The 25015-nt window shown below is 37.2% G+C and overlaps 2 protein-coding genes across 2 annotated transcripts in view; both read right to left on the bottom strand.

Annotated features, from left to right (window-relative positions):
- Window positions 1–3198, bottom strand: part of dpysl3 (dihydropyrimidinase like 3) — a 34646-nt gene extending 31448 nt beyond the window's left edge. The window contains exon 1 of the mRNA XM_055051534.1: window positions 2842–3198. Within this exon, the coding sequence (XP_054907509.1) occupies window positions 2842–3174 (333 nt within the window). The 5' untranslated portion in view covers window positions 3175–3198. The remainder of the gene's footprint in view (window positions 1–2841) is intronic.
- Window positions 3199–10942: 7744 nt separating this feature from the next.
- jakmip2 (janus kinase and microtubule interacting protein 2) overlaps window positions 10943–25015 on the bottom strand; it is a 36309-nt gene continuing 22236 nt past the window's right edge. Inside the window, exons 4-26 of the mRNA XM_055051279.1 lie at window positions 24877–25015; window positions 24514–24768; window positions 23645–23887; window positions 23129–23338; window positions 21869–21967; window positions 21044–21190; window positions 20816–20956; window positions 20382–20438; window positions 20089–20211; window positions 19854–19982; window positions 19402–19485; window positions 17154–17216; window positions 16885–16983; window positions 15892–15993; window positions 15737–15790; window positions 15590–15655; window positions 15423–15491; window positions 15105–15182; window positions 14616–14666; window positions 14061–14213; window positions 13895–13960; window positions 12486–12560; window positions 10943–11352 (exon numbers count right to left, since the gene is read on the bottom strand). The exon at window positions 24877–25015 is cut by the window's right edge and continues 108 nt beyond it. Of these exons, the coding sequence (XP_054907254.1) occupies window positions 12510–12560; window positions 13895–13960; window positions 14061–14213; window positions 14616–14666; window positions 15105–15182; window positions 15423–15491; window positions 15590–15655; window positions 15737–15790; window positions 15892–15993; window positions 16885–16983; window positions 17154–17216; window positions 19402–19485; window positions 19854–19982; window positions 20089–20211; window positions 20382–20438; window positions 20816–20956; window positions 21044–21190; window positions 21869–21967; window positions 23129–23338; window positions 23645–23887; window positions 24514–24768; window positions 24877–25005 (2469 nt within the window). The 5' untranslated portion in view covers window positions 25006–25015 and the 3' untranslated portion in view covers window positions 10943–11352; window positions 12486–12509. The remainder of the gene's footprint in view (window positions 11353–12485; window positions 12561–13894; window positions 13961–14060; window positions 14214–14615; window positions 14667–15104; window positions 15183–15422; window positions 15492–15589; window positions 15656–15736; window positions 15791–15891; window positions 15994–16884; window positions 16984–17153; window positions 17217–19401; window positions 19486–19853; window positions 19983–20088; window positions 20212–20381; window positions 20439–20815; window positions 20957–21043; window positions 21191–21868; window positions 21968–23128; window positions 23339–23644; window positions 23888–24513; window positions 24769–24876) is intronic.

The following is a 25015-nucleotide window of genomic DNA, read 5'->3' as shown; positions in this document are numbered from 1 at the left end:
ATCTGGATTACATATAATGTTAAGTAATGATTTTAAGGTTATTTTTAATAACAGGTTAGCCATTAAGAAAATAACACTGTCAGCATTACAAAGTTTATATTTTTAAATAAAGTTATAACCATTGTTTTCCTGTACCAACTGTTAGAAACAATGTAGCACCTGCAGAGTCGGATGCTGCTGCAGTCCTGTTTGGTTAAAATATCTCAAAATAAATCACTTTTACCAACAATGTCTTATGTGTTCATTTCTGCTGAATCATCTGCAGTAGTGCAGTTCATCTTTAGGCCATGAGGTGGAAAACATTCGTCATTATCGTTATGCTCTTCCATGCTTTGATTCAACATTAAAATCAACTGTGAAGATTGATAAAGAACAGTTGTAATGTTATGGTTGCTATAGCATGAAGCATGATGCAGATTTGTGAAGTAGAAATGTAATTTAACCTCATTTAAACAAGAATCAAAAACTGTCCAACCAAAAACCATTGTTACAAAGACTTTTTTTTCTCAAATAGTTATTTTTTTGTCATCAGTCAAATTCTTAGGAATAACTTCATTCCAGGTTTTGCAGTTTTAATTATTCCAGCTAATGTTGTGATAAATTGTTGGAGACCAACAAAAGAGACAAAATGAATGTCACAACATAAAATAAACTAAAATGGTTTGTTCCTCATGCTTATAAAGTATCAGGACGGAGTCAAACTACTAAATGTTCAAAGAAAGATTTCTACCTTCAGAAAATAAAGTTTTGTAGAAGAATAAACTCTTAACAGAGTTCAAACCTGATAAATGCAAGTTTTTTAGCTGAATCTTGACACATAATGTCAACTGACCCCTGACCCAATAAAAATGGAAGCAAGATACCAACAAACGATAAAAACTGGAGGGTGGAATACATCAGACGCAAAAATAATTTTGTAAATGCAAAACATCAAAATCCAAAAGACTGGGCACAAACTAAAACAAATATAAAAGGGCTTTGTAAACATTAAACATGTTTTAAAAACTTAAGATAAAGCTAAATAAAAAGTTTGTTTAATTTAAAAAATGATTATTTTGTGAGTGGAATAGATATATATGATTAAAATAATTTCTGATAATTATCAGTTGCTTACACTAAATTCTAAATTGACTTTTAAGTGGAAATTTCCATAACTTTCCATTAAAAATGAAAACTTTCAGTTGGATTGAAATGGTTTAATCAGCATGTACTCTGTGACCCAACAGATCTTAATTCCTGGGCTGAAACTAAAATCTGCTTAAACTAGAACAGTCATACAGTTATATGAAGATGCCAACAGACATTGAAAACTAAAGGGATGCAACTCCATGACTTAGGAAGTTTACATGTGTGTGAAGTGTGAATGTCATAAATGTCATGCATTAGACGATTAAACAATTCAGTTAATAGTCTAACTTCTCAAAGCCAAATTATGGGTTGTATGTGTTTGCATGAGCCAACATGAGTCATCAGTTTTCGTGCCAACAATGAACTCATCCTGATATGAGAGGAACAAAGTAAGTAAATAGTGTAGACTGTAAATATGTGGAGTAACTGCTAAGAACAGATAGAAACATTATTAGTTTTTACTTCCTCTCCTTTGAAATGTAATACAGCATTCTTTTACGCTTCTGATGCAAAAACAATGCAGTTGCAAATGACAAAATTTTATAAATTTTAAAATTTTAAGTTATATCTCAAGGCCATGTATTCAAACTCATGTGTCTGTAAACATTTTGTAAGCCATTATCCTCCACCTGTGAAGCTTCTTCCTCATTTTAAAGGCTCATTGCTGGTCAGTCTGAACACAGGAGGCCTGAAAAACACTGAGCAGTTTGCAGAAAATACTTCTGTAAGAATCACATCAGAATTTCATTTTGTGAGAGAAATCTCTTCTCTATGATACAAACATTTCAAGACCGATTCTTCTCTGTGTCTCTGTCCGTGGTGCTGAAGACTTACACCTTGACCTTAATGTTCCTCTCTTTTAATTTTGTATTACTCCTGATGTAAGTTAAACGTCTTCACTGTAGTTCAGTACAAATATCAAAAGATTGCCAGAATCTTCTGATCACATAATTCAGTTCTCTGGATAACGCCACAACTGTCACAAGAATATTTTTTAATATTCAAAGAGACACAGAAACACAACTATTAAACAAATACATCTCGAACAACAACAACAAAAAAACGCTAATTACTCTGGCAGGTGAAAAAAAACTTGAAACAGTTTCAGGTTTTATTCAATCGTAATTCATGTTTGAATATAAACCCAATCAGCAGATCTAATGTAGCAGTTCATTTTGTGTATTTACTGAAAGAAATTATTCAACCAAATGAAAGTTCTAAACCTTTTCCCATTTTTTAAAATAAAAAATACTTTGGATTTAAAATTCTTCACACATTTAGGAAACAGGCCAAGCAAAGACAAATGAGTGTTATGACATGTTTGGACCCCAGTGGAACCACTGTGTGTCACAATAAGACATTTTAATAGTGTTTTGGATCCGACTGATTGGTGCATTTCTAGTTGCACAAATGCTCATTAAGAGAGAAATGAATGGTCTCTGGTATCAGGTAACCCGGACATGAGACAGAACACTACAGACCAGAACCAGATGAATGTTTAATGTACATCTTCATGGCAAGAACCCAAAATACACTTGATAGGTTTTAAATTTTTAGTTGTTGAGAAATACATACTTTTTGTGTAATTTAATATCTTATTTTCCCATTCTTATAAAGGGGCTGTCATCAAAGATTATTTTTATTTAATTTATTTATTTATTTGCACATATTTCTAACTTTTCTATGTTCTGTTCAAAGTTCCATTGCTCTCACCTTTTCATCCTCCAGGTTCTGCAGAGTTTCCTTTCCTGCTCTGCTGCAGATCTGGACTCTGAGAGCGTCGTTTCCCGCGGGGCTTTCAGCACCTGCTGGGCTCCCTCTCTCCCCCTGACCGGCCTCTTGCTTCAGGGTCCTCGGGGTGCGAGAACCCTTCTGTCCGACGCTGAGCGCATCGAAATCAATAGTTTTACTGTCAAACGCGTCCTCCACGCTGCAGAACAAGCCGCCGCGTTTCTGCCGGGGGACCTGATCGGCTGTTCCAGGTCGGGCGAGATAAACCGGCAGCTCCTCCTCCGCTTTCACCCGCTGCGCCCTGCGCTCTGCCATCACTGGAGCTCCAGTCCGAGGAGGAGAAGGAGGAGCAGGACGGGGAAACTGGTGCCAAAGTGATGCGTGGATGCGCCTGTGTGAGGAAGCAGCGGAGGAGCAGACACGAGTTGAAGTGAGGTAAAGAGGTGGCGCTATGGGGAGCAGGCAGGACCTTATCCTTTAAATGTGACCTTATACTCAATTTCTTAATCATTTTGTTCAATTAAAAGCAGAGGAAGCATTGCAGCTTTTTGTTATTGTGATAGTGGTGGGTGATATGGCTTCCTGCCCAGGGCAGCATGGCCAAAGGGCGGCAGCAGGGGATTTTAAATTTACTGTTTATGAACATATCCAGTTTTTCAGAAGTACAGCTGCTTGAGGTAAATTTAAGAGCTCTCCAGATGGATTATTAGAATGGAAATAACAGAGAACAAGATTCTTCAAAACACAAATTTTGATTTCTTAAACATTTGTCTTCTGTTGTCAAAACACAGAAAGTACATTTTCAGAGCTACTTTAGGCAGTGAATGTGAAACAACTATATCCACTAAACAGATTGTTTCTATTTGTACAATTTTATTAAATTTCCGTTAATACAGGCATTGGATTAGGCAGCATTTAAAACATCTTATGAACATTAATGTTAGTTCTGGGGGCGGCACACTAAAACCAAAAATTCTTACAAAAATGTAGTTTCATTATTCTGCTACCACATATTGGGGGTCAGGGTCAGGAAGTGTCCAATTGGGTCTTTGAAGCTGCTGAATTGGGGGGAAGTTGTCAACAGTGACATCAAATTTAACTACAGCACATGCATTCAAATCACCGCTGTCCTTTCAGCACCTCTTTAGCAACTTTGGACATAAGTCAAAGTATGATGAAGTTGATAATTTTCTTGATGCATGTCTGACCGAGCGCTGCTGTTTGCTGATGTCAGCACAACTGTGACACGACTGCATCAGCAACATGGGTGACGAGCAAATACTGGACTGAGAGGCTGCTGAGGCCAGGAGTCGGACCTGACGGCTGAGCAGGGCAGAAATGATGCAACAACTGCTTCAGAGAACAAATACAGCTTGTTTTCAAAACTTCACCTGTTCCATTGGTTGATTTCTGATATACAATAAATAAAAGAAAAAAACAGATGTAAAAGCTATGCTGTTATTTAAAAAGATAGTTCTTAGATTATATTACTATGATAAGCTCCCCAATCTGCTAAACTACAAAAAAACAACAGAAAAACTCTCTTTGTTACGGAGCCTGTCTGGTGACATGGGAGAATAAAAATGTGGTTTTGACTTAAAAACTTGTGGGGACAATTTATTTATTTAGTGGGAATTATAACAAGTCATGGCTACCGGTTATTAAGTCATAGTCATAAACAAGTTGTGGCCACAAGTTATTAAGTCGTAGCCATTAAGTTCAGTTATTAAGTTCAAGGCATGACTTTATAACTCGTTTTCGTTTTTCTCCCATGTCTCCAGACGGACTCCATATTTTTGCTGCCTTCACAAACAGGAAAGTGTTTCATAAATGATCTGTGTTTGAAATGATCTTTGTTCTCTGTGAAATACTAGAGGTAATCATCTGCAGTCCAGATTCTTAAAGAAACATTTAAAAACACTTGTTTAGGTTTAGGCGTGTCTGCATATGTGAAAGTGAAAGAACCTAACATCTTAAGGACTTCAACAGATCATCTGGGGCTTTGAAAAGCATTTATGAAGGTTGATAATTAAAGCTGGGCTGATCAACAAATATCACCCAAAGTGCTGAGTCACTGAAAAAATCTCAAAAACAAAACATCCTCAGGTCTCGTCTGACAGGATTTTATATCTGAGCTCATTAAGTGTCCTTTTCTCCAGTAATGCTTCCAGCCGTTACACAGTAAACAGATAGTGCTCACACACTTACATGTGGACACTATCCAACTCAGCTCTCAGAAAGAATCAACATGATGTGAAACAACAATGACGGGGCTGAAGGTCATACAGGGTGTGTGCATCCGACAGCGCCGTTTGATTTTCTGCTGTTGGTGCAGAGCTGTTTGACTGCTGGCATGCTAAACCAGATCACACTGACTTCCCAGTTTTTGGAAACATTATGACAGAGACAGTTTATTTCATTTTGCAGGGCACTGTCAAAGTAAATCCCTTTTCATAAACAGAAATTTTCTGACAAGCGCTGCAACTGCTGCACAAAGTTTTGCTCTGCGTCAAAAAGTTCCTTAACCACATATTGCTCTAACCTAATGAGGCTTTAAAATCAGTACAGAGCAGGAAACTATCATCTTACAATGGATGCAAGGTAGCCAGCTAGTAAAACTGATGTTTCATAAACAAAAGCTCTCTTGTTCCTCTAATGCTCATGCTCATTCAGGCACAATGGATTGATGGCAGATAGGACAGTTTGGCAAATTCACGGCCACTGGTCTTCATGGATTTGGCACGAGAAGCCTCACGGCGGCTGAGACCTTTAAAGAAGGAGGTATGTAGGCCACCGTTCGTCAGACAAGTCGATGAAATTAAATTCAAATGGAAGCCAGGAATAAAGGAAGACTGACAAGCAGCAAGTGGGCTTGGATCCCTGAAAGAAGAACAAAACATAAGGATGAGTGATATTCGTTGATATTCTAAACCTCAAATTTTAAGTCTTGTATTTTACTTCGGCTCCATAATTTAATTGCTTCCATATATTTTTATTTCTATGTCTTAATAATTATGCATATTTTTGGTGCCTACAAATTACAAAACCTCATTGACTGATTGAAGACAATATCCTTAAAATATTTAAAATAAAACTAAAGAACATGTCATGTTAACGTGTCTGCAGAAATTCTGATCTTTATTCTTATAAAAATAAAAGGCATAAAAACACTATTTTTTTATTTATTTATTTTTGCATATTTCCCTTCCTTTGCTCATATTTTACAGGGCAAAAAAACAAGAAATTCAATATCAATGTGTTATGCTAAAACAAAAACACTCATGTTGCTTTACGACTGAATCCTTCATCTGGTCTTGACTCTTCCTTCGGTGCAAATCGTATCACACCAGGGCTGCGTCCGGCGGCTGAACTGCGGCTGGGCTGCTGCCTCCGCCTGGGATGGTTTGGCTCCTGACCAGCTGCTCCTCAAATTAAGTTAAATTGCCTCCCAGGATGTGCATGATGTAATTTGAGTCTGAACCCCCACTCACACTGAAGTAGACCCTAACAAAGACTAACAAAGACTCCTACTGGAAGTCATTTGCATGGTCCGTCTACAAATGTATGTTTTCCCAACGTTTTGGGACGGAGGAGTACCATGAAGCAGAAACTCCTCAATGTGAAACACTTTGTTTCTGTGCAGCCCAAAAGCAGATACATAAACAGTAATAATTATGTTCTGAGGAAAACTACGCAGAGAAAAATGATACTTCACACACGAGTTTCACTTCAAACTTTATTTCCCTTTTTGAACTAGTTGTAGAAGGCAGTTGTTCAGTTAGTCCACGTGTTGCCCTCTGCATGAGTGGTGAAATGATGCAAAGACAGAATGATGTAATTTTTTCATGACAAACATCCTTTGGCAGGAGAAAGCTCCAGCACAAAACCAGTTTCAAACTTCCTGTTCTTGTCTTGCTTGGCTGGCAAGGACAGTAAGTGGAAAGACAGACTGTTACTCTGGAACCACTCGGCCATTTAGAGCTTGTTTGACAAAGGAGGCCCCCAGATCACAATTTATGTATTTCTACAATGGACCACAGGTGTTAAAACAGTTAAACATTGAGCCTTTGTGTGACAGAGCTGCAGTAAAAGAAGCGTATCAAAGAAATATTATTTGTGTAAAAAGGCAACAGGATGAGTGGACACATGATATATTTGTCTTTCAAATATCAGTGAAGCAGAAGATGGAAAGAATCTGGACCTTTCAAAGATGAACAAAGCAGAACTCTGTAAAGTGGGGCACAATGATGATGGCAGTTAAAGGGCAATAATGACAACAATAAAGTGATGTGAAAAAAAATATTTCTGAATAAAATCACAGAAACTGTTATGACTAAATGGAAAAAAGTCATCAAACTTTTTTCCAACCTATACAACATGTAGAATTAAAAACGTCTAAGTCTAATTTATTAAATAAAATATATTTTATATATTATTGCAAAGGAAATAAATAACATATGTGTGCTTTTGAAGACAATATTATAAAAAACAATTTTTGTAAATATGTCATTTTTGGCCAAAAATGATTTCTACGGAAAAAAAAAAAAAAAAAAAAAAAACTTGAGGCATTATTTTAGGATGATAATTTTCATCACATCTTAGCCAAGCTTAATCTGCAGCAGCTATAAAATGCCTTGCAAAAGTATTTATACCCTTTGAACATTTCTGCATTTTTTCAGAACCCCAAACCTTGATGCATTTTTTAAAATTATTTTTATTCTGGTAGAGAAACATAAAACAATGACCACTGGCTGTGGCAATGACATGAACATGGAGCATCGTTCAGGCCTATGAACGATGAGCATGACTCAACTGCAAAGTCACCTGGGAAAGGAGACAATTAGTTAGGAAGATCTGGAGAACCGGTGGTGGTGAAGAGTTTTGGAAGTTTGCTGTGAGAATTATTTCCTTCAGAGAAACTGGCAAGATGGTGGGATCTAAACACAAGGTTTCTTTATGTTTATGTGCAAAAAATATTTTAAAAATGTGTGTAATTTCCCTTCTAATTCACAGTTCAGCTTCACTGGTGCTGATCTATTAAAATTCACTAAAAGTGAAATAGATTTTTTTTTTAATGTAACATGAACTCAAAGGGTATCAATGCATTTGCAAGAAACTGTAGATCAAACAGAATTCATCTGCTAATATGTCAAATATTGCATAAAGACATAATAGTATTTAAAATGCTCACTTTCAGCATAAAATAATGAAACAAGTTTTAGGTATATTATAAGTCTATAAGTGTATTTGACTGATATTTTCTGAAAATATTAAGGGTTTTCATAATTGTTGGGAGACACACAAGAGACAAAAACATAAAAAATGTAAAATATATAAAGTGTGATGTAGTAAAGAAAAATAAATAACATTTATGAGTAGAAAAGGGAGAATGCCAGCAGAGTTAGCACAACAAATTTCCTTGAAGTGAGTGGAGTGGCTGTAGTTGCTGCTCTGCATTGTAATGGGACCCCAGTGTGAAACGTAGCCTGTGAAAGGAGCCAGAGGTCGAATGAAGGCAGATTCCTTTAGTCCCGCTCAGGAACACGGAGGGCAGGAACCTGCTAGCCAGTGAATATTTCAGCCTCTGGGCAGAGTTAGCTTCAGGGGAGTTGGTGTAATGTTGCATTCACTTTCTCTTGTTTCACCCTGCAGAACCAGACCTCTGCATGGCTATTTGGGTTTAGTTCAAGAAAGTTGTTAGTATCAAAGAACTTTTGGTTAGTATAACAAGAAGCAAGAAAACTTGCAGTATTCTTAGGCTGGGGAGTGTTAGACTTTTTTCATTTAAAAAAAAAGGCATTTAAATTAGATAAAAAATTTTAAGATAGTGAATAAATAAGAACTAAGTTTGAATTTGATTAAATTAAATTTGATGCATAATATTGTAAAGTGGTCTTAAAATATTTACAACTTTAAACAGTGAGTTGGGTAAACAGCGCCCCTTATGGCTTAGAGATGCAACAGACTTTTGGTAAATAAAAACAAACAATGTTGGTCATTTCATCCCTTCGCCATTTTGTACTTTGATTCAATTAATTAAATCAAAATTCAAATTGATTTAATTTTGGATTCAATTAATACAGACTTTGCAAAAACTTTTTTAACTGCCTATTTTAATAGTCCAAATACCATTTGAACTATTAAATATGCTTTAACATACTTAGTGGAAACTGTCTTAGCATTGCTGGAGACGCTGATATCTACTCTGCCTTATCGCTGCTTTTGGGGTTACAGCCAATCAGCACCAGGGAAATTGTGCACCTGGATTGGCTGCTTTGATAATGTATCAAGTCGTATTAATCTGAGACAAGCTGCATTGTCTCAGAAAAATTTAGACATGCTCTTTGAAAGAAATTGGGGAAGGAATGGATTTTCCACAAATAATTCGAAGTTATGCTGCACAGAAAAATCCACAAATAGATTTTTAAGTATTCACAGTAATCTGTAAATACTGAACCGGAAACATCCGGTGTATTTCATGCACCGAAAGAATTTGAAAGAGTTTCACGAATATCTAACATAAAATCAGGCCTTTCAGGTTTTTCCCATTGGAAATCCCTCATTCTTCCAGCACATTGCTCAGAGTTTCAAGCCACACCCCTTTGGGTCTGCAGGCTGCCTGAACACACAGCGCCCATGATCAATGTATGATGTCAAAGGAGGATTTGGCACCACTAACTCAGGCTGACGGAAGTTGAATTATACTTTAACATAACCCACAGTTCCAGATTTCATTTGAGAAAAGACAAAAAGGGACAATTCCCAATCCTGTTTGTGACAGAATTAGAATTAGACTCGCACAAAAACCACAATACATGAAGTCAAACCAGGACTAAAATGTTCAACAACATTTTCAGATTCCTGAACAATCTGAAAATGGTGAAATTTTACCTCTTTTTATAATACAAAAAAAAGGGTTTTTCAGTGTTTTTACAAACTTTAAAATTTCATATTGTCTCCTGAGCTGGTTGTATTTTTACACCCCAATTAAATATGAAAGGGAATACGACTCATAGGTGTGATGGTTATGATGGTACGACATGACGAAGGGGAAAACTGACCTGATTCATCCAGTAAAATGTGTGAGCAGGACAGTGTAGAAAAGGGGAAGGAAAAAAGATCAATTTGTTTTTTCTTTTTATCCACATTCATTCAGCTTTTCAGTTATAACTCTACAGGGCATGAAATTCATCTTTGCAGCCATCACCACAATAAACCAGAGCAGTTTATACTCTTTGTAAGTCATTTCTAAACTGCCAAGTACATTAACGGTTGAAGCTTCATTAGAGAGTAAAAAAAAAGTACAGCTTATCACAAAAAATGATAAGGGAGACTACATAAAATAATTAAAACCCATGTACATATCAACAGCATATATATATCTATATATACATTACAGGTTTTTTGGGGATCTTCGGAACTGTTTAAGTGGTTGGAACAGTAAAAAAAGAAATCCAGAGAGTTGCATCTTTTCAGTCTTCTGGCTTTTAAAAAAATGCTAAGAAGCAGTTCCATAATGTGCAGCTTTCCTCCTGGAAATCTATGCTGAGAGGAGCTGCATCAGAGGCTGTCATCTCTTTCTGGTTTTTACCTTTCCTGACCTTTTTTCCAGTGATGAACCTGAGTGTTCGTGACTCCTCTACAGAGTCTGTACACGCCACTGTCTGCAGAACGGCCTCGTCAGTCACCTTCTGGAGAGTGTGAGCAGTCTGTGTCAGCACCATTCTGAGAGCAGCGACGGCAGGCCAGAAGGTGAGGCAGCGTGTCCCAAATGTTCCTTATTGTAATCTGGCCTGAGGTCAGAACCGCTCCCACTGCTTCTGCACTTATGGGCCCTGAGTTGGCTCACTTCTACTCATCGATGACTTGCATCCCAAGAGAACGTTCTTACAGGTTTGGGCAGCAGATGAAAGAGAAGGAAAAAAGGGGAAGGCTGTGGTTTGTATTCTTCATTGTTTGAGTTTTTTGTCTGTTTATGTTCCCGTTGTGGCTGTGGACACGTCATAACCCTGCATGGCAGAGAGAACATCTTCCAGGCTTTGGTTTTCAACTGACAAATCATGTGTGTGTGTGGGGGGGGGGGGGTGTGTGTGTGTGTGTGGGTGTGTGTGTGTGTGTGTGGGTGTGTGTGTGTGTGTGTGTGTGTGTGTGTGTGTCCGCATTTACATATGCATGCATGTATGTAGAAACTGTGCAGTATGTCAGTATGTGTGTGTAGATATCATTGCAAGCCTTTGACTGTCTTTTCAGAAACTTGGGGAGATGGTTAATGTCCAAACTTTGCTAAAAACATAAACAGTCCTGGACAGAACCCTGAAGATCTCAACTTCATTTGGAAAAAAAACGAAACATAAAAGAAATGTGTGACGTGTGCACTGGCTTAATCCACCAACATCTGGAATCACTGATGTTACGACGGCACAATGTTTTCAGCTTGTCCAACACATAAACAACACTGTAGTCCCAAAGAAGATCTCCGAGCCGACACACAACCTGGAGAATGAAACAAGTGAAAACAGGAGTTCAGATGTTCATTTTTTTAAAAGAAAGAACATATACAACAAATATTTTTTTAAAATTTGTTTGACTTTTAGGAGAATTTTTTAATTTGGTTCCGTCTGTCAAGCTCACTACAGGATGAAAGGCAAAGGTTGTAAAAGTCTAATAACTAACTTTAGTTTATTGTGAGGATTTACTTCAGACATTTACAGTAATGCATCATTGTTTTGGTTCAGCTGGAAAAATAGATACAATCTTATTTCTATCCTCTGTACCGTCTGAACTAACCATCAACACCATCCTAAATATAAATACTCTTCAACATTACAGTAATTGTTCTTCAAACTAATTAGGAACCAGTCAAATCAAAGTGCAGCACCTTAAAGGAACCAACAACATGAAGATGAAAATGATCCAAAATTACACAAGCAGTTCCCATGATATGAACAGGAAAAATAGGTTGTGACTGTTTCATGTCTGAGTTCATTTTGGTAGCAGCTAAGGTAACAAAATGGATCCTATTCAAACGTAAAATGTGCATCTAGCCTTGGAACATCAGGTTAACTCCTGCTGCTCACACCTTCAGCTTCAAGGTTGCTATGTAATAACTCCCATCTTCTTCTAATTTTGAGTACAGGAAGATGACAAAGTGAAAACTGGTGACAAAAAAAATGTCTTAAGATTTTATGTCAAAGCAGTTTTAATCTCATTATGGGTCATGATGAACAGTTTTATGTTGATGCTCAGATATACAGCAAATATAAACTAACCAAATTCAGAAATACAGATGAAATATATGATGTTGTGATATGTGCTGCGGTACTGACAAAGTGATAAAATGTATTTATAAGTAATTAATGTCATCATTATTATTATCATCATAAGCATCTATAACAGATAAAGCATATTTAAACAAAATAAAAACATTATTCAGATGATGTTTTTGATTTTTTGAAGTGCATTTTCCTAAGTGGGTTTGTTGCTTCAGAAACCTATTCTGACTGAATGATGTCATTATTTTCCTGTGGCTGCAGAGCTGAAGACACAAGCTGCTGTTCAAGGTTCCCATCACACAGACAGGTTTGAGAAATATTGAGAAAACAGAATGCAAAGAGAGCAGGACTCACCTCAGCTACAGCACGCCAAAGACTTCAAGGCCAAAGGATAAAGGCAAGAGAAAAGAACAGGAAGAGAAAGAGAAACTGCAGAAAGAAAGAACAAAAGAGAGACAGAGAGAGAGAGAGAAAAAGTTTGAGGATGAGAGGAACACTTAACACATGTTAGTACCAGAGATAAAATATACTGAGGTTAATTTATAAAACCATATATCTGCATATTATTAATATTATTTGTTTGACTGTATGACATCCTTTTTATACTCAGAGGTGAACATTGTTTTCATTTAACAGTCACTATTATGACTATTATATTTTACTGGGGGGTTTTTCTGTGTGCGTTTGCGTGCATGTGTTAGTGTGTGTGTGTGTGGTGTGTGTGTGTGTGAGACCATGTTGAGTTTATTTACAAATTTATAAATTTTTGCAAATGCTGGTTTCTCATATATACAAGACAGATATACCCACCAGTATTATCAAAGTAAACTTAATTAAAAAAAATATTTTACTGTGTGATCAAACAATATCTTTAAATTAGGCCTTAAATGCTTTTATGAAGTTTATAACCAAACAGGTACAGATTAGAACAAAAGCCAGGATTAAGAGGTGTGTTATAAAGGAGCACTAAGGCTGTTGGGAATTGTCTCTCCTTAAGGTTTTTTCAGATTGTTTTCCTGGACTTTTCAGTCATTTGCTTTAGGAGTTCTTCTCCTCAGCAGCTCCCTGCATTCCTCAGTGCAGCTCCTGCACCTGTGACCACTTATTCCTTCCTCCATTTATTTCTCCAGTCTGCTGCATTGGATTCTTGCTTTAGGTCATCCAACCTCTCTTTGGGAAAATGATGAGACACTTCAGGCATGTTTAGACTCAGTGGAAAAGTTCGGTCACTTTCAGTTGTTGGATAGATATTAATTTGTTTACTTGCCCTAATAACGTTGTTTTTAGTGTTGATGTTCAAATTTCAACAGAAATGCTTAATATGTGTTACTCTTTAATAATTTAACTTAAGTGAAATGAAATGACTTTTTATAATTTTGACTGACTGAGGTTTAAAGGACTGGAACCAGTGAGAAGTCACACATGTTGACTCCAGCAGTAAGCTGAATGGAAATTTATCAGTTATGTGACTGATTTGCAGAGTTTGTGCTGCATAAAAACAGAAGAAGTCCAACATTTCAATCTCAGATTGAGAATAGTCTATATCACGTTGTGTCATCAGATCTGCCAATAATTCAAACTGACAGGAAGTCGTTTGTGACGGGTGTTATACCCAGCTTGACCACTAGATGTCAATGTCTGTGGAACATTTTCACTTTGAGTGGGACTGTCTGATAAGGGAACTAAAATGACTCATCTTTTTGTCAGATTGTGATTTGTTAGCAACCGTTACATATTTACTGATTTTAAATATCAGTAATTACCTTTTCTTCCAGATCTTTAATTTGCCTTCTCTGGATTTCTGTCTTGTCTTCAAGATCTCGAATTCTCTGTGGTTTGTTAGAGAGAGCAGAGATACAAATCAAACCACAGACCTAAAAAACCTCTCCCTTCGAAGTTTCTCAGTAATATGTATGAATCTAGAGGAACCTGGTGGGCCTGGTGCAGCAGCTCCATCCTCTCCTGGAGGATCTGGCAGTCATACTCTCGACTCTTCCTCAGCATCTGCCTCCTCAACTTTTCCACCGCCATCCTCAGCTCGTCTTTCTGAAGCTCGTTCAGGGGCTCACCGTACTTTATCACCTGAAGAAAAAGAGACGGCAGACATGACAATGAGCATAAACTTGGCTGTTTATGCTAAATGAGGTTCTGTTCAATCAAAAGGAGCTTCAAGGAATCACAAGATTCTAAGAACATCCATTTGCCTTGCAGGGATCAAACCTCAAAGAATTTTTTTCTTGGGATTAATTGAAGCGATGAAAAGTTTCTATAAGGATAGCATTTATTTTCATGGAACTGCACAAGAAAACCATTTGAACATCTTTGATTTTGCACACTGATAAGAGAGGGATGATAACAAGTATGCACTCAGATTAAATTAGTTACCGTATTTAGTGCTGCATGCCTTGATGTGCATCACTTTCAAAATTTTTACACTTAAAAAAAAAATTTAAAAAATGTGATGCAACATAATGTAAAACCAACCTTGTCCTGCTGCAGGGAGTTGTAAAGCGTCGCTTCCAACTCCTGGATTTGCTGTTAAAAATTAGAAAATGTCAACAGTTAATCATCACAAGACTACAAATCATATCTAAAATACTCAAATCTCATCTTCATTTAACAACAAAGTGTTTACGTAACAAAATGATTCAAAACAAGCCAAATGAACAGATGAATGGAGAATGAAAATGAATGGAAACACGTTTGAATGTGGGAGCAGAATATGTTTTCATATTTCATTCCATGCTTTTTATTATTTAACCAAACTAGAAAGAAGACATAAATCCAGCTCCAAATTATTCCATGTAGTGGAAATTGGTGAAAGCTATATTTATTCAAAAATGATTAATTATTAGTGAAGTTTAGATTAAAGTTACCCTAAAATAATACAGAAACGTCTGTCTGTATGCAAAGTCTGGGAAGAAAACAGCAGCAATTTCAATCTTTTCCACAGCAAAGTGTCAGATTATTTACCATGTAGGCCTGATCCAGGGCCTGCTTCCTGTAGTCCAGCTCTTCTTCCAGATAACCTTTCTGTTTGCAGAACATTTCCTGTAACACAGAGGAAGTTGTTCATATAAATTAAGTTCTAAACATCTAAAATGATCACACAGCTTAATAAATTTGGTTTAAATCTAAAAATCAATGAATAATAAAACATTTGATGATGTTTTAAATGTGTTCATTTCATGTTGCTGAATTGCATTATTAGATAAGATAGTTATGATTATAATTGATTATTTTTCGTAAAAATCTTAAAAGAATTTAGCTTAGCAATTTTCCATGACCCACCATTTCAATCTCCAGGTCCATCATTTTTTGATGCAGTGCCGCTTCTGTCCCTTCTATCTGCTGGATCCACTAGAGGGCGACATTCATCCAAATTTAAGTCAGTTTAACAGGAAGCACAGAATGTAAAGGAAGTTGCTTCTCAATCAAGATAAAGTTGCTTTTTTTACCTTTTCTGCCAGTGACAAAACAGTACTGGCCTGAATTATTGCCACTTGCTCCTCATTCCTCAAGTTCTGCTCATAAAAAAGGAAAGATTGTGGTAAACATCTTGCTTTAGGAATGCATGCAAAACAGCTGAATTAATTATAAATTACCCCATTGTCTCCAAGAATGTCTAGCAGTTTAATGAGATCTGGTATGCACACATCCTGTGAAGAAAAGCAGAATCAATGACAGGAATGCAAAAATATGTTCAATTTGTAATAAATCTTTATCCTTTTTGGTCACACAAGTTCTTCTTAACAAGCACCTTGACTCCTTCCTTCATACAGTAGATCTGCAGAGCGCTGACTCCCTCGGAGAACGGGTGCATTCTCAAATGGTTAAAAGGTGGAGACCTCCTTTCCCGCTCCTACCAACAAAACACACATTTTAATGTGGGACTAAACCACATTTCTTATCATACAACCACAAACATCAACGCATTAAATTATGCTAAAATAAGTAAACAATATTTTTTCCGAATGTCAGAGAAAAGTTTAAAAAAGGCTTTTCTGGGAATGTGGCAGGAAATGAGCTTCCAAACGTAAAAAATTAAACGCAACTTTTAATTCCTTTGTTACTGGAAATCTCACATCTTCAACAAATAATTTTGGATTGTATTTTGTAGCTAAGAAACAAAGTAAAGTTGCTCAAGTTTTACCTGCAATCACAAAACCTCACATGTTGAAGTCCACATAAACAAGCAAAAAAAAAAACTATTGCGTTTTTTTTTTTTTGTCTGACCTACAAAATGTACTACAAAAGGAAAAGTGAAAGGAAGTCATTCAGTTTATTGCATCCATAAAATATTACAGCTGACAGGTAATATGTGAGCTGTATTACCTGACATATTATACTCAATCCAACAAATTGAGTGTCTGTAAATTACTGTTTTTCCTGTTAGTGGCAAAATATAACTCTGTGGTCAATTGTATGAAAATCAACTAAATTGTCTGCAGCACAAAAAATGTGTTTGTTAGATTTGCTCACCAGACTTCAGAGAAAAGTAAGTAGGTAAGTTTGACCACAACAGCCTCATGTGCAGAACTTTTCGGATGCACTCCAGAAAGCAGTGCAGTATTTTGAGTTGTGTTCACATCGTGGCTCAAACATTTCATGCGACTGACAGATTTCCCCAATTTGAGCTTGGAAGATTTATTTATGGGGTAATAAATGTGTAACATCCTTCAGGCTAACCTCTGGGAAGGTTAGACATGTTAATGTGGGAAAAAGCTCCATCTGGAAAAACGAATTGACTCACTTCCAGTTCCAGTATCCTGAACTCCAAGAGCTCGTTTTGATCTCTGGAGTCCTGAAGCTCCTCCTGCAGTCGACTGCATTCCGACTCCAACTTCTCCACCTATAAAAAGTCAAGTTTACCAATTAAAGACCAACAAAGTCACAACAGTTCTTCACATAGTTACATTACAAATTCAATATTATGAGTTAAAATGTATTTCGCAGTAAGAACTGAAAGCAAGAAAAATGCTAAATGTTGTTTTTAGAGCATAAAAAACGTTTAAGTCCTACCTTTTCCAGCAACTCCTGATTTCTTCGTAAGAAGAGTTGCTTCTCCTCAACCCATTTGGAGTCCTAAAACAAATAGACATAACTGTGGTTAAAGGAGGTAAAAACTGCCTTGCAAAGTTGGATTTTTTAGCCAGAACAAAAAGATAAACGGTAAAGGAATAGAAAACCCTGTGCCTTTGACAGTATTGCTGCTTTTTACAAACTAAAAAGCTCAAATCAAACCAAAAAGACAGATGTTGAAACATAGTTCCTTCCAGCTGTTTGTGTATCTTAACTCCAATATGAAGTAGAGAAATCACATTGAGTCTCACCATGTTTACTGTAAGTTCATTATTCAAACCTTTGGAAGGTTTTCAAGGCGTTCTGTTTAACTGCCCCTCTGCAGGACTAAAATCTGAAATAGTTGATGATTTTCCAAGGCTGCTCTTTTATGGCCACATGGAAAGAAGTCTTTAATTTTTTTGTTGTTGTAGTTTATTAGTGTTTCAAGAAGAACTGGGCAAGTTTTAATTGTTTCAAAATTTTCCAAGTCTTTTTTTTAAAGTCTTTGTTACAGTTTTAAAGTAAATAGCTAGTAAATGAAGAAATGTATCAGCTTCCTTCACTCTGATACTTCAAAGATCCCCTGATCAGTCGGGGCCACCTATGTGTCTGTGGGGCCCTCAGAGGTTTGGTAGAGGAGCCTTAGACCGAGGAACAGATCATGGGTAAAGTAGATAAGAAGTTTAATAAGCCAACTGTGGCTTATTGTTTAAGCCAGAGTTGGCTTGCAAAACAATATCTCATAAGATACATTTCCTGCATAGGCATGTTGGATTCCATTATCAAATAAGAGCCTGCCGAGTCATGCTCGTCCAACTTACCTGACAGGATGTGAAAGGAAGTCATTCAGTTTATTGCATCCATAAAATGTTTAGTGTTTCACTTTTTCCATGGTGTTTCAGCCATAATCCAAACTGTATTAAGTTAACCTGTTTCCTTAAAATTCTACACACAAATACCTCATCATGACAATGTAGGATTTTTTATTTGTTTTTTGGAGTATTTTACAAACATATTAATTGTATTAACAATTAATTAGTTAATTAATTGTGTCTCTTGATTTGCAAAGAGACACATCTGTCTATTTAAGCTCCTGCAGTTGACACTGCAGATCAGAGGTCAAACACCAAGCATGAAATCACAGAGCCAGTGAGGACACTTCGTCAAGTCTAAACCGGGCAATTGGGTTGAAAGGCTTCAGTCGGATGTCTTGCAGGAATAGAGGATAGATGAAAAGATGAAAGCAGCAGAGACATCCTGGGTGAAAAACTGCTCTGGCGCTCTCTTGACCTCGGGCTGGGGTCACATATTTTTTTCCATGACAAAACATGGAAAAAGTGAAACACTGTAGATACTTTCCAGGTGAGCTGTGAAGAAGCCGCCAAAGGGCCCAAGGTAATTCTGGAAACGTTACAAAGATCTGAAGATGGTAAATTAATCTGTTTCAATCAACACAAATGCAGCCATAATGCCAGTGGCCAGAAGAAAGTCAGTTTTTTTTTGTAGCCTCGACAAAACCTTACTTAAGGCCTCGACTAACGCCTGCTGTCGCAAGTCCAATTCCCAGCCTGGTGATCTTTGCTGCATGTCTTTCCGCTTTTCTCATTGCCCACTTTCCTGTCAACTCACAATCAAATAAATGCCACTGGTGCCAATAAAACCTTAAAAAAACATACAGAATGAAGATGCGTTGGTCCAATAAAACCAAAAATATATCTATTTCTCTGTACATCATCCTAAACATACAATCCTCATGGTGAAAGTATTCAATATTAGAGAGAGGAAAACTGGTCAGAGGCGTTTGGAAAGTAGGTGTGGCTAAATACAGGTGACCCCGGATGAAAGTGTGGAAAAGGTGACCAGACTGGGTGGAAGTTCATCTTCCAGCTGGACACAAACAAAAAAACTGCATGTTCAAGCTGCAAGCTCGTGCAATTCTGGAAACTGACGAAGAATATTCTGAGAGTGAGATCCCTACTTGTCCTTTTTGGTATGAAGGCCGCTTTTGTCTTTACTTACATTTTTAAAATAAAAAGATAACTGCCAGGAGAAATTACTCTATGGTCCAACTCACTATAACTTGGCTTCAGTCACAAAGCTTAAAGCGTGATATGATGCACTTTTTTATGAAGTCAGTATTAAAAAGGAAGACTTTGCTGCAAGGCAAATGCACAAACGCCAGTAACATTAATTAAGTTACTCTCACCTGTCCCTTCAAGGTTAGCTCCTTCTCCAGGTCCTCTATCTTGGCTTTATACCGCATCACGTCTGATTGCAGTTGCTCCTGAGCCTGAGACATTAGCAAAGCCAAACTCTTTTAAATGGTAAATTCATTTTTCCAAGAAAATAGTTTTATTTGTTTTAGTTTTTGTTTCCTCTGTTCATAAAATGTGTTCATTCTGTCAGACTTGTTCTAAAGGGTTTCTGTTTTCTTTCACACTTTTTGATATATTTCTTCATTTTGAACATGAAAATAAATATAACTATTGCAAACGAAAAGCAATGAAAAAATGGATATGTTCCTTTAGAAATTGAAGAGATGGTGTTTTGCCTTTTCACAAAGACTAAACACAGAATTAGATCAATTACATTATAAATCTGGTCAATGATTACTCTCCTAGTAAAGTGAACATGGCCATCAGGTGCAGTATGTGGTACCTTGGCCTCCATCTCTGCATCCAGGATGCCTCCCTTCTGCTCCTGCAGCAGGGCGTAGGCTCGTTGAAGGGCCTGGTATTCCCTGGTCAGCTGGCGAAAACGTAACTCAGATTCCTCATTTGCGAGCCCCTGGTTTGACACACATGGAAAAAGAATTATAATTTTAAGGATTAATATCTCAGGGTTTTGCTAATGTTTACAATAATTACATTCGTTTGTGAACACAAGGTCTTACATCGGCCATGTCTTCATCAGGAGTAGCTGGGGTTCTGTCCATCCGAAACGACGCCACTGAGGAAGATTCAGAGTCCATCGATTCTTCATCATAGCCAAAGAAGGTGTCTACTACAATGTGTCTCTGCACAGAAACACAGCTGCGTTTTTCCAACAGTTTGCTTTGCAGTCAATGTTTTAGAGAATTTCCCAATAGTTGATTGAAACATTTAGCATGAAAAGACCAATGCACTGCTAAAAATACTGATATATTATTATCCTTTTTGATAAAAAATAATAATAATAATTTGCAACCTTCACTGGTCGAGAACTTCTTTTATGCCTCTTCTTTCGCAGCAGTTTTTCACGATCCTGGAAACAGGAACAGATGACAGAACAAATACAGTTACATCAATGCAATAGTTGCATGAACTGCTGAACACTGAATGATTGATGAGACATGTGATCAATATAAAAGCAATGCTTTATCACTCATAAATTGCTGTGCTATACTTTAAGAAGTTTGTATTCTGGACACTTGCAGGAAAACATTTAAGCTGGAAAAACTTCAGAAAATTTCAAAAAATTTGGCAATAAGTTACCTCATCTGACCGATTCTATGTCAATAAAAAAATAAAAACAAAGAATTATGAGGGATTTTAGTAAATGAAAATGATATTTTATTACTCAGCTGTATTTTGGTTTGTGGGAAAAAAAGACATTTTGACAGACAGACAGCGTAAACGCACTCTTGTTAGTTCATCAATCATGCTTTGTTGCTCCAGCACTTGAAGTTTGAGGAAGGCTATTTCCTGGTCATCATGTGCTTGGTCCAAGTCATTAAGGGACTTCAGCTTCTTCAGAGGAGGATGGGAGCCTATCCTCTCCTTCTGCACACACAGCAATAACAAAGGTCACTGTGTGCACCTGCTGATCAGCCAATATGATCACTGTGACGGTGATGTGACCTTGCTGACCATTTCAAGGTTCTCCTTTGTCAGGCTCTTCAGCTTCTCCTCCAGTTTCTGAATGTTCTGAGTCAAGTCGTCGTTCCTCTTATTCAGCAGCTTGTTCTTGTCCAGTAGAGGCTTGCACTGCTTTTCAGACTCCCTAACTCGCTTCAGCTGTTAGAAACAAAACCAGTGGTCAGACATGTGGCACAGCAAACAGGTTAGTTAGTTTCCCTGTTCAGTATCATTTAAAATGACCAAAATCTGTACAATTTGCAAACTGCCAGTATATTTAGCAATTTTTAGAAACTTTGAATTGTTGTTCACATTAAAGACACATTTGTACTCCAGCTTTAACTTCCTAGTTGATTGAAGAAGTTTCCTCTGTATTTTCATGTATCGTTCTTTATTATTGATCCCATTATGTTTCTGAAGTGATCCCGCCTTAATGATATAACAGCTGAATGTGGAACCTTTGGACATCTGGACTTTGTGCCTGATGATGAACCAGGTCGAAATTCTCTTCTTTACACATTGATTGATTTATTTTGATTTTTCTGAAATATTATATAAGAAAGTTGTGTGAGGCGCTACCCAGAAAGGAATTCACATTTCTGCCCCAAATGTTGTGAACTGAGCCATCATAACTTCAAATTGTCATGGCATCCTGATGTAGGAAAGTAATAAAAACATCTAATAAAATATCCATGTATAGTTTTATGGCATATAATAAATATGCACGATTTCGTTCATCTTCCCTTACCAACATTATGAAAAATTTAGAGTAATGTGTTTGTGAGAACAAAACTCTATAATTCATGTTTTAAAACAAAATTGACTGTTTATTCATACTAGTTCATTTCTTTCATCCACCAGCAACAAGTTGCGATCCTCCAACTTGCGAATGGTTGAATTCAGTTCAGCCATTCGCCGCTGATTTCTTCGCAGGTCCTGAAACAACAAAAAAGCACAGATTTAATGAGGATTTTGTTTTTTCATAATCTGAATTTAATTCTATTGGAGCAAAACCACCTCATCAGATTCCACTGAAGTTCAAATTAAGGAACTGATATGTTGAAGAAACAGGGATTTTCTGAAATCTTCAATACTTCACATTTGCTACTATGCAACCTCAAACTTTAATGCATTTCATGAGGGCTTCATGTTACAGATAATTTCAATGTTGTGTGAAAGAGACACATGAGCCAGATCATTTTTAAAATAAATGTGTGAAAAGTAGATTTAAATTCAGCACCTCCATCCTTACAACCCAAAAATAAGACTTACATAAAAAACTAGCTGAATTTTCATCCTCCAGATGTGAGGAACTGTTAGCGCTATACAAAAAGATTTGCAGCTGTTATTGCAGTGATGACTCAGGTGTTATGTGTTGGTCCATCACATATGACCTGATTAAACACAAACGTTTCAGGCTGCAGTGTAAAACAGAAAATAATCCCTAGAAACTGCCTCATATTTAAAAGCTAAATCCTCCATGCTGTTCTTGTTTAATGATGGATTTAAGTGAAAAATAACCTACAAATAGTCTTTCCTCTCTGTTTTCCTTATGGGGTGGAAGTAGGTAAAGAAGTAGAAGATACAATCAGAAAACACCACTGGTCTTAAAACTGACTTTGTCTGCGTTTCAGCTGCAGACCTGATTACTTTACAGAGCAGCTTTTTGCATGTTTTCACTGTATTTTATGAACTTCATTTGGTGATGAAGTCCACATGTTGAAAGGACTCGTTGCCCTCACTGTGAACTTTTGGCTCCTTCTCAGCGTCTCCATCAGAATCTGGTTTAAAATGTTAATATTACTTCCTGTCAGAAGATCATAGAGGCAAAATTAAAAGATTATACTAAGCCTAAATAAGACAGGGATATATATTCCTTTGGGTTTAATGTGTTTAGATATAAACAGAACCACAAGAATACTATGGTGTTCTCAGGTGTGTGGTATTCTATTCTATGGTATTCTTGTGTTTTCTTTGTGGTATTAAATAATTGAATCTCTTGTTTCCATAAAGCCAATTGAGATCAGTTTGTTTTTGATTATATCAACAGTAAGTCAGCTATTTATTAAAATTCTAAAACTGAACTTTTCTGCTTACAGGGCTTCCACAGTGCTCTGCGCCATCGCCAGCTCTTCCTGGGATTTCCCTTTTTGGACTTCCCAGGCCGCACTCCGCCTCTTTGACGAGGAACAGTTGTTCATCCAGGGCGTCTTTCTGCAGCTGCAGCTTCTGCAGGCAGCCTGCAGTGGACTCCAGCTCCTTCTCCAGAGAGAAAATGGTGCGGTCTTTAGATTTGATTTCATCCACCTTTTGTGAGAGAAAATGAAATTATTGAGTGGAAGGAGTTTTATGTAACATATGAATAATGTGATTGAAAACATCATAGAATATAAATAGAATATAAATCAATGTAACCCATCATGATAGAATATCATGATACAAAATGCTTCAAACATAAGTAGGAATCACATAAACCTGGAGAAGATCATTCTGGGAAACTGCAGGCTCAGAGCCGGCTTACATATCTGGACTGACTCACATGAATTGATGGAAACTGAATCACTTGACTCATTCCTGGCTTTTTTTATTTACTAAATCACAGTCAGTGCATACCAGCCTGCGGATGTCTCTCTCACAGTCCCACTTGATTTTAGAGATTTGTTCCTGATGCTGCTGATGCTCGACTCTCAGGTCTCCGGCCTTCATTTTGTCTGCCTGGATCATGTTGCTCAGAGCCTCGTCGGTCTGCTTCTTGGAGTTCTTCAGCTCGACTATCTCCTGCAGGAGCTTCACTCTCTCCTGGTCGAAGAAACGCCGTGCCTCCTCTCTGGCTTCCAGGGTCAGCGCTGTGCGCACCTGAAGAAGAATGAAAAATGTTTCATTAAAAAAAGGATTTGGTTTTTGTTTTCTAATGGCTGCTATCTTTTATGTCTTTTTATATTTATTTTTTACTTGTTCAGCAGATACAGTTTAAAATCCCCCTTCTAGATGCAATCTGAGCTTTTGGAGTTATGCCAATCAAAAACAAAGCCACTACAGTAAATGGATGATGAAAACAATTTTTCTTCACAAAATGAAGATCTTTGTAATTGATGTAAACTTGATGTTTGGTCACATGCTCCCAGCACACAAAATGCCCAAGTGAGTTTTTTTGAATTCTCCTAAAACTTCTCAGTTCTGGCAGCAAAAGTTTGCCAAATTTTTGTCTAATTTTGTGAGATTTGAAAAATTAGACAAGTGAGGAGGACGGATTTTTCTTCACCCTCCAATAAAATAATCTTGTATGTAAACAGTTTTATATCAAAGGAACAAATGAAGCTGGAGTCGGGGAATACTAGGGTGACAGCACTTCTCCTTCTCCCTCAATAAATCACAATATGTCTTTGAAGCCTTATATTTATTATTCTTTCTTTCACATAAGATCCATATAGTTGTGCATCTTTAAAAAGTAAAACTTGAAGAATGTTGGTATATAAACTCACTTTTTCTCCACTGCCATCTCGAATGGCGTTCAGGGCGGCTTTGAGCCGTTGGTTCTCCTGGTCCTTGATCTTGGCATGCCGGGCCAGCTCCTGCTCATGCTGCCGTGTCAGGTTTTCCCTCAGAGCCTGCAGCTCTTTCTGTTTCTCCTCGTGCCATTTGGCCCGTTGCTCTGTCAACATGGCAGTGTGCCGATGCTGCTCCTGCTCTCGCACCCGCTTCACCTCTTGCACCTTGTCTCGTTCCAGCTTGCTTACCTGAAGCAGCAAAGAGAAATTTATTGGACAATTTTAAATCTTTCTTTCCTTTAGAAAAGTAAAATAAGTCACATTAAGATGTAGAGCTTGGTGTATTTTTGACTGTACCTTGCATTTCTCTTGGTGCAGCTCTATCTGGATGTCAGTTAGTTTGGACCTGAGATCTTCATTGGCTGCTTGTAAGGCAGAAATCAGGGCTTCAGGCTTCTCGCCCTTCGTACGACCTTTCTTAGCCATCAGTAACAGC

This window comes from Poeciliopsis prolifica, unplaced genomic scaffold, assembly GCF_027474105.1.
Source record: "Poeciliopsis prolifica strain line A6 unplaced genomic scaffold, Auburn_PproV2 SCAFFOLD033, whole genome shotgun sequence".
In the NCBI taxonomy this organism is placed as follows: Eukaryota; Metazoa; Chordata; class Actinopteri; order Cyprinodontiformes; family Poeciliidae; genus Poeciliopsis; species Poeciliopsis prolifica.
This window is presented reverse-complemented; position numbering and strand designations above follow the sequence as displayed.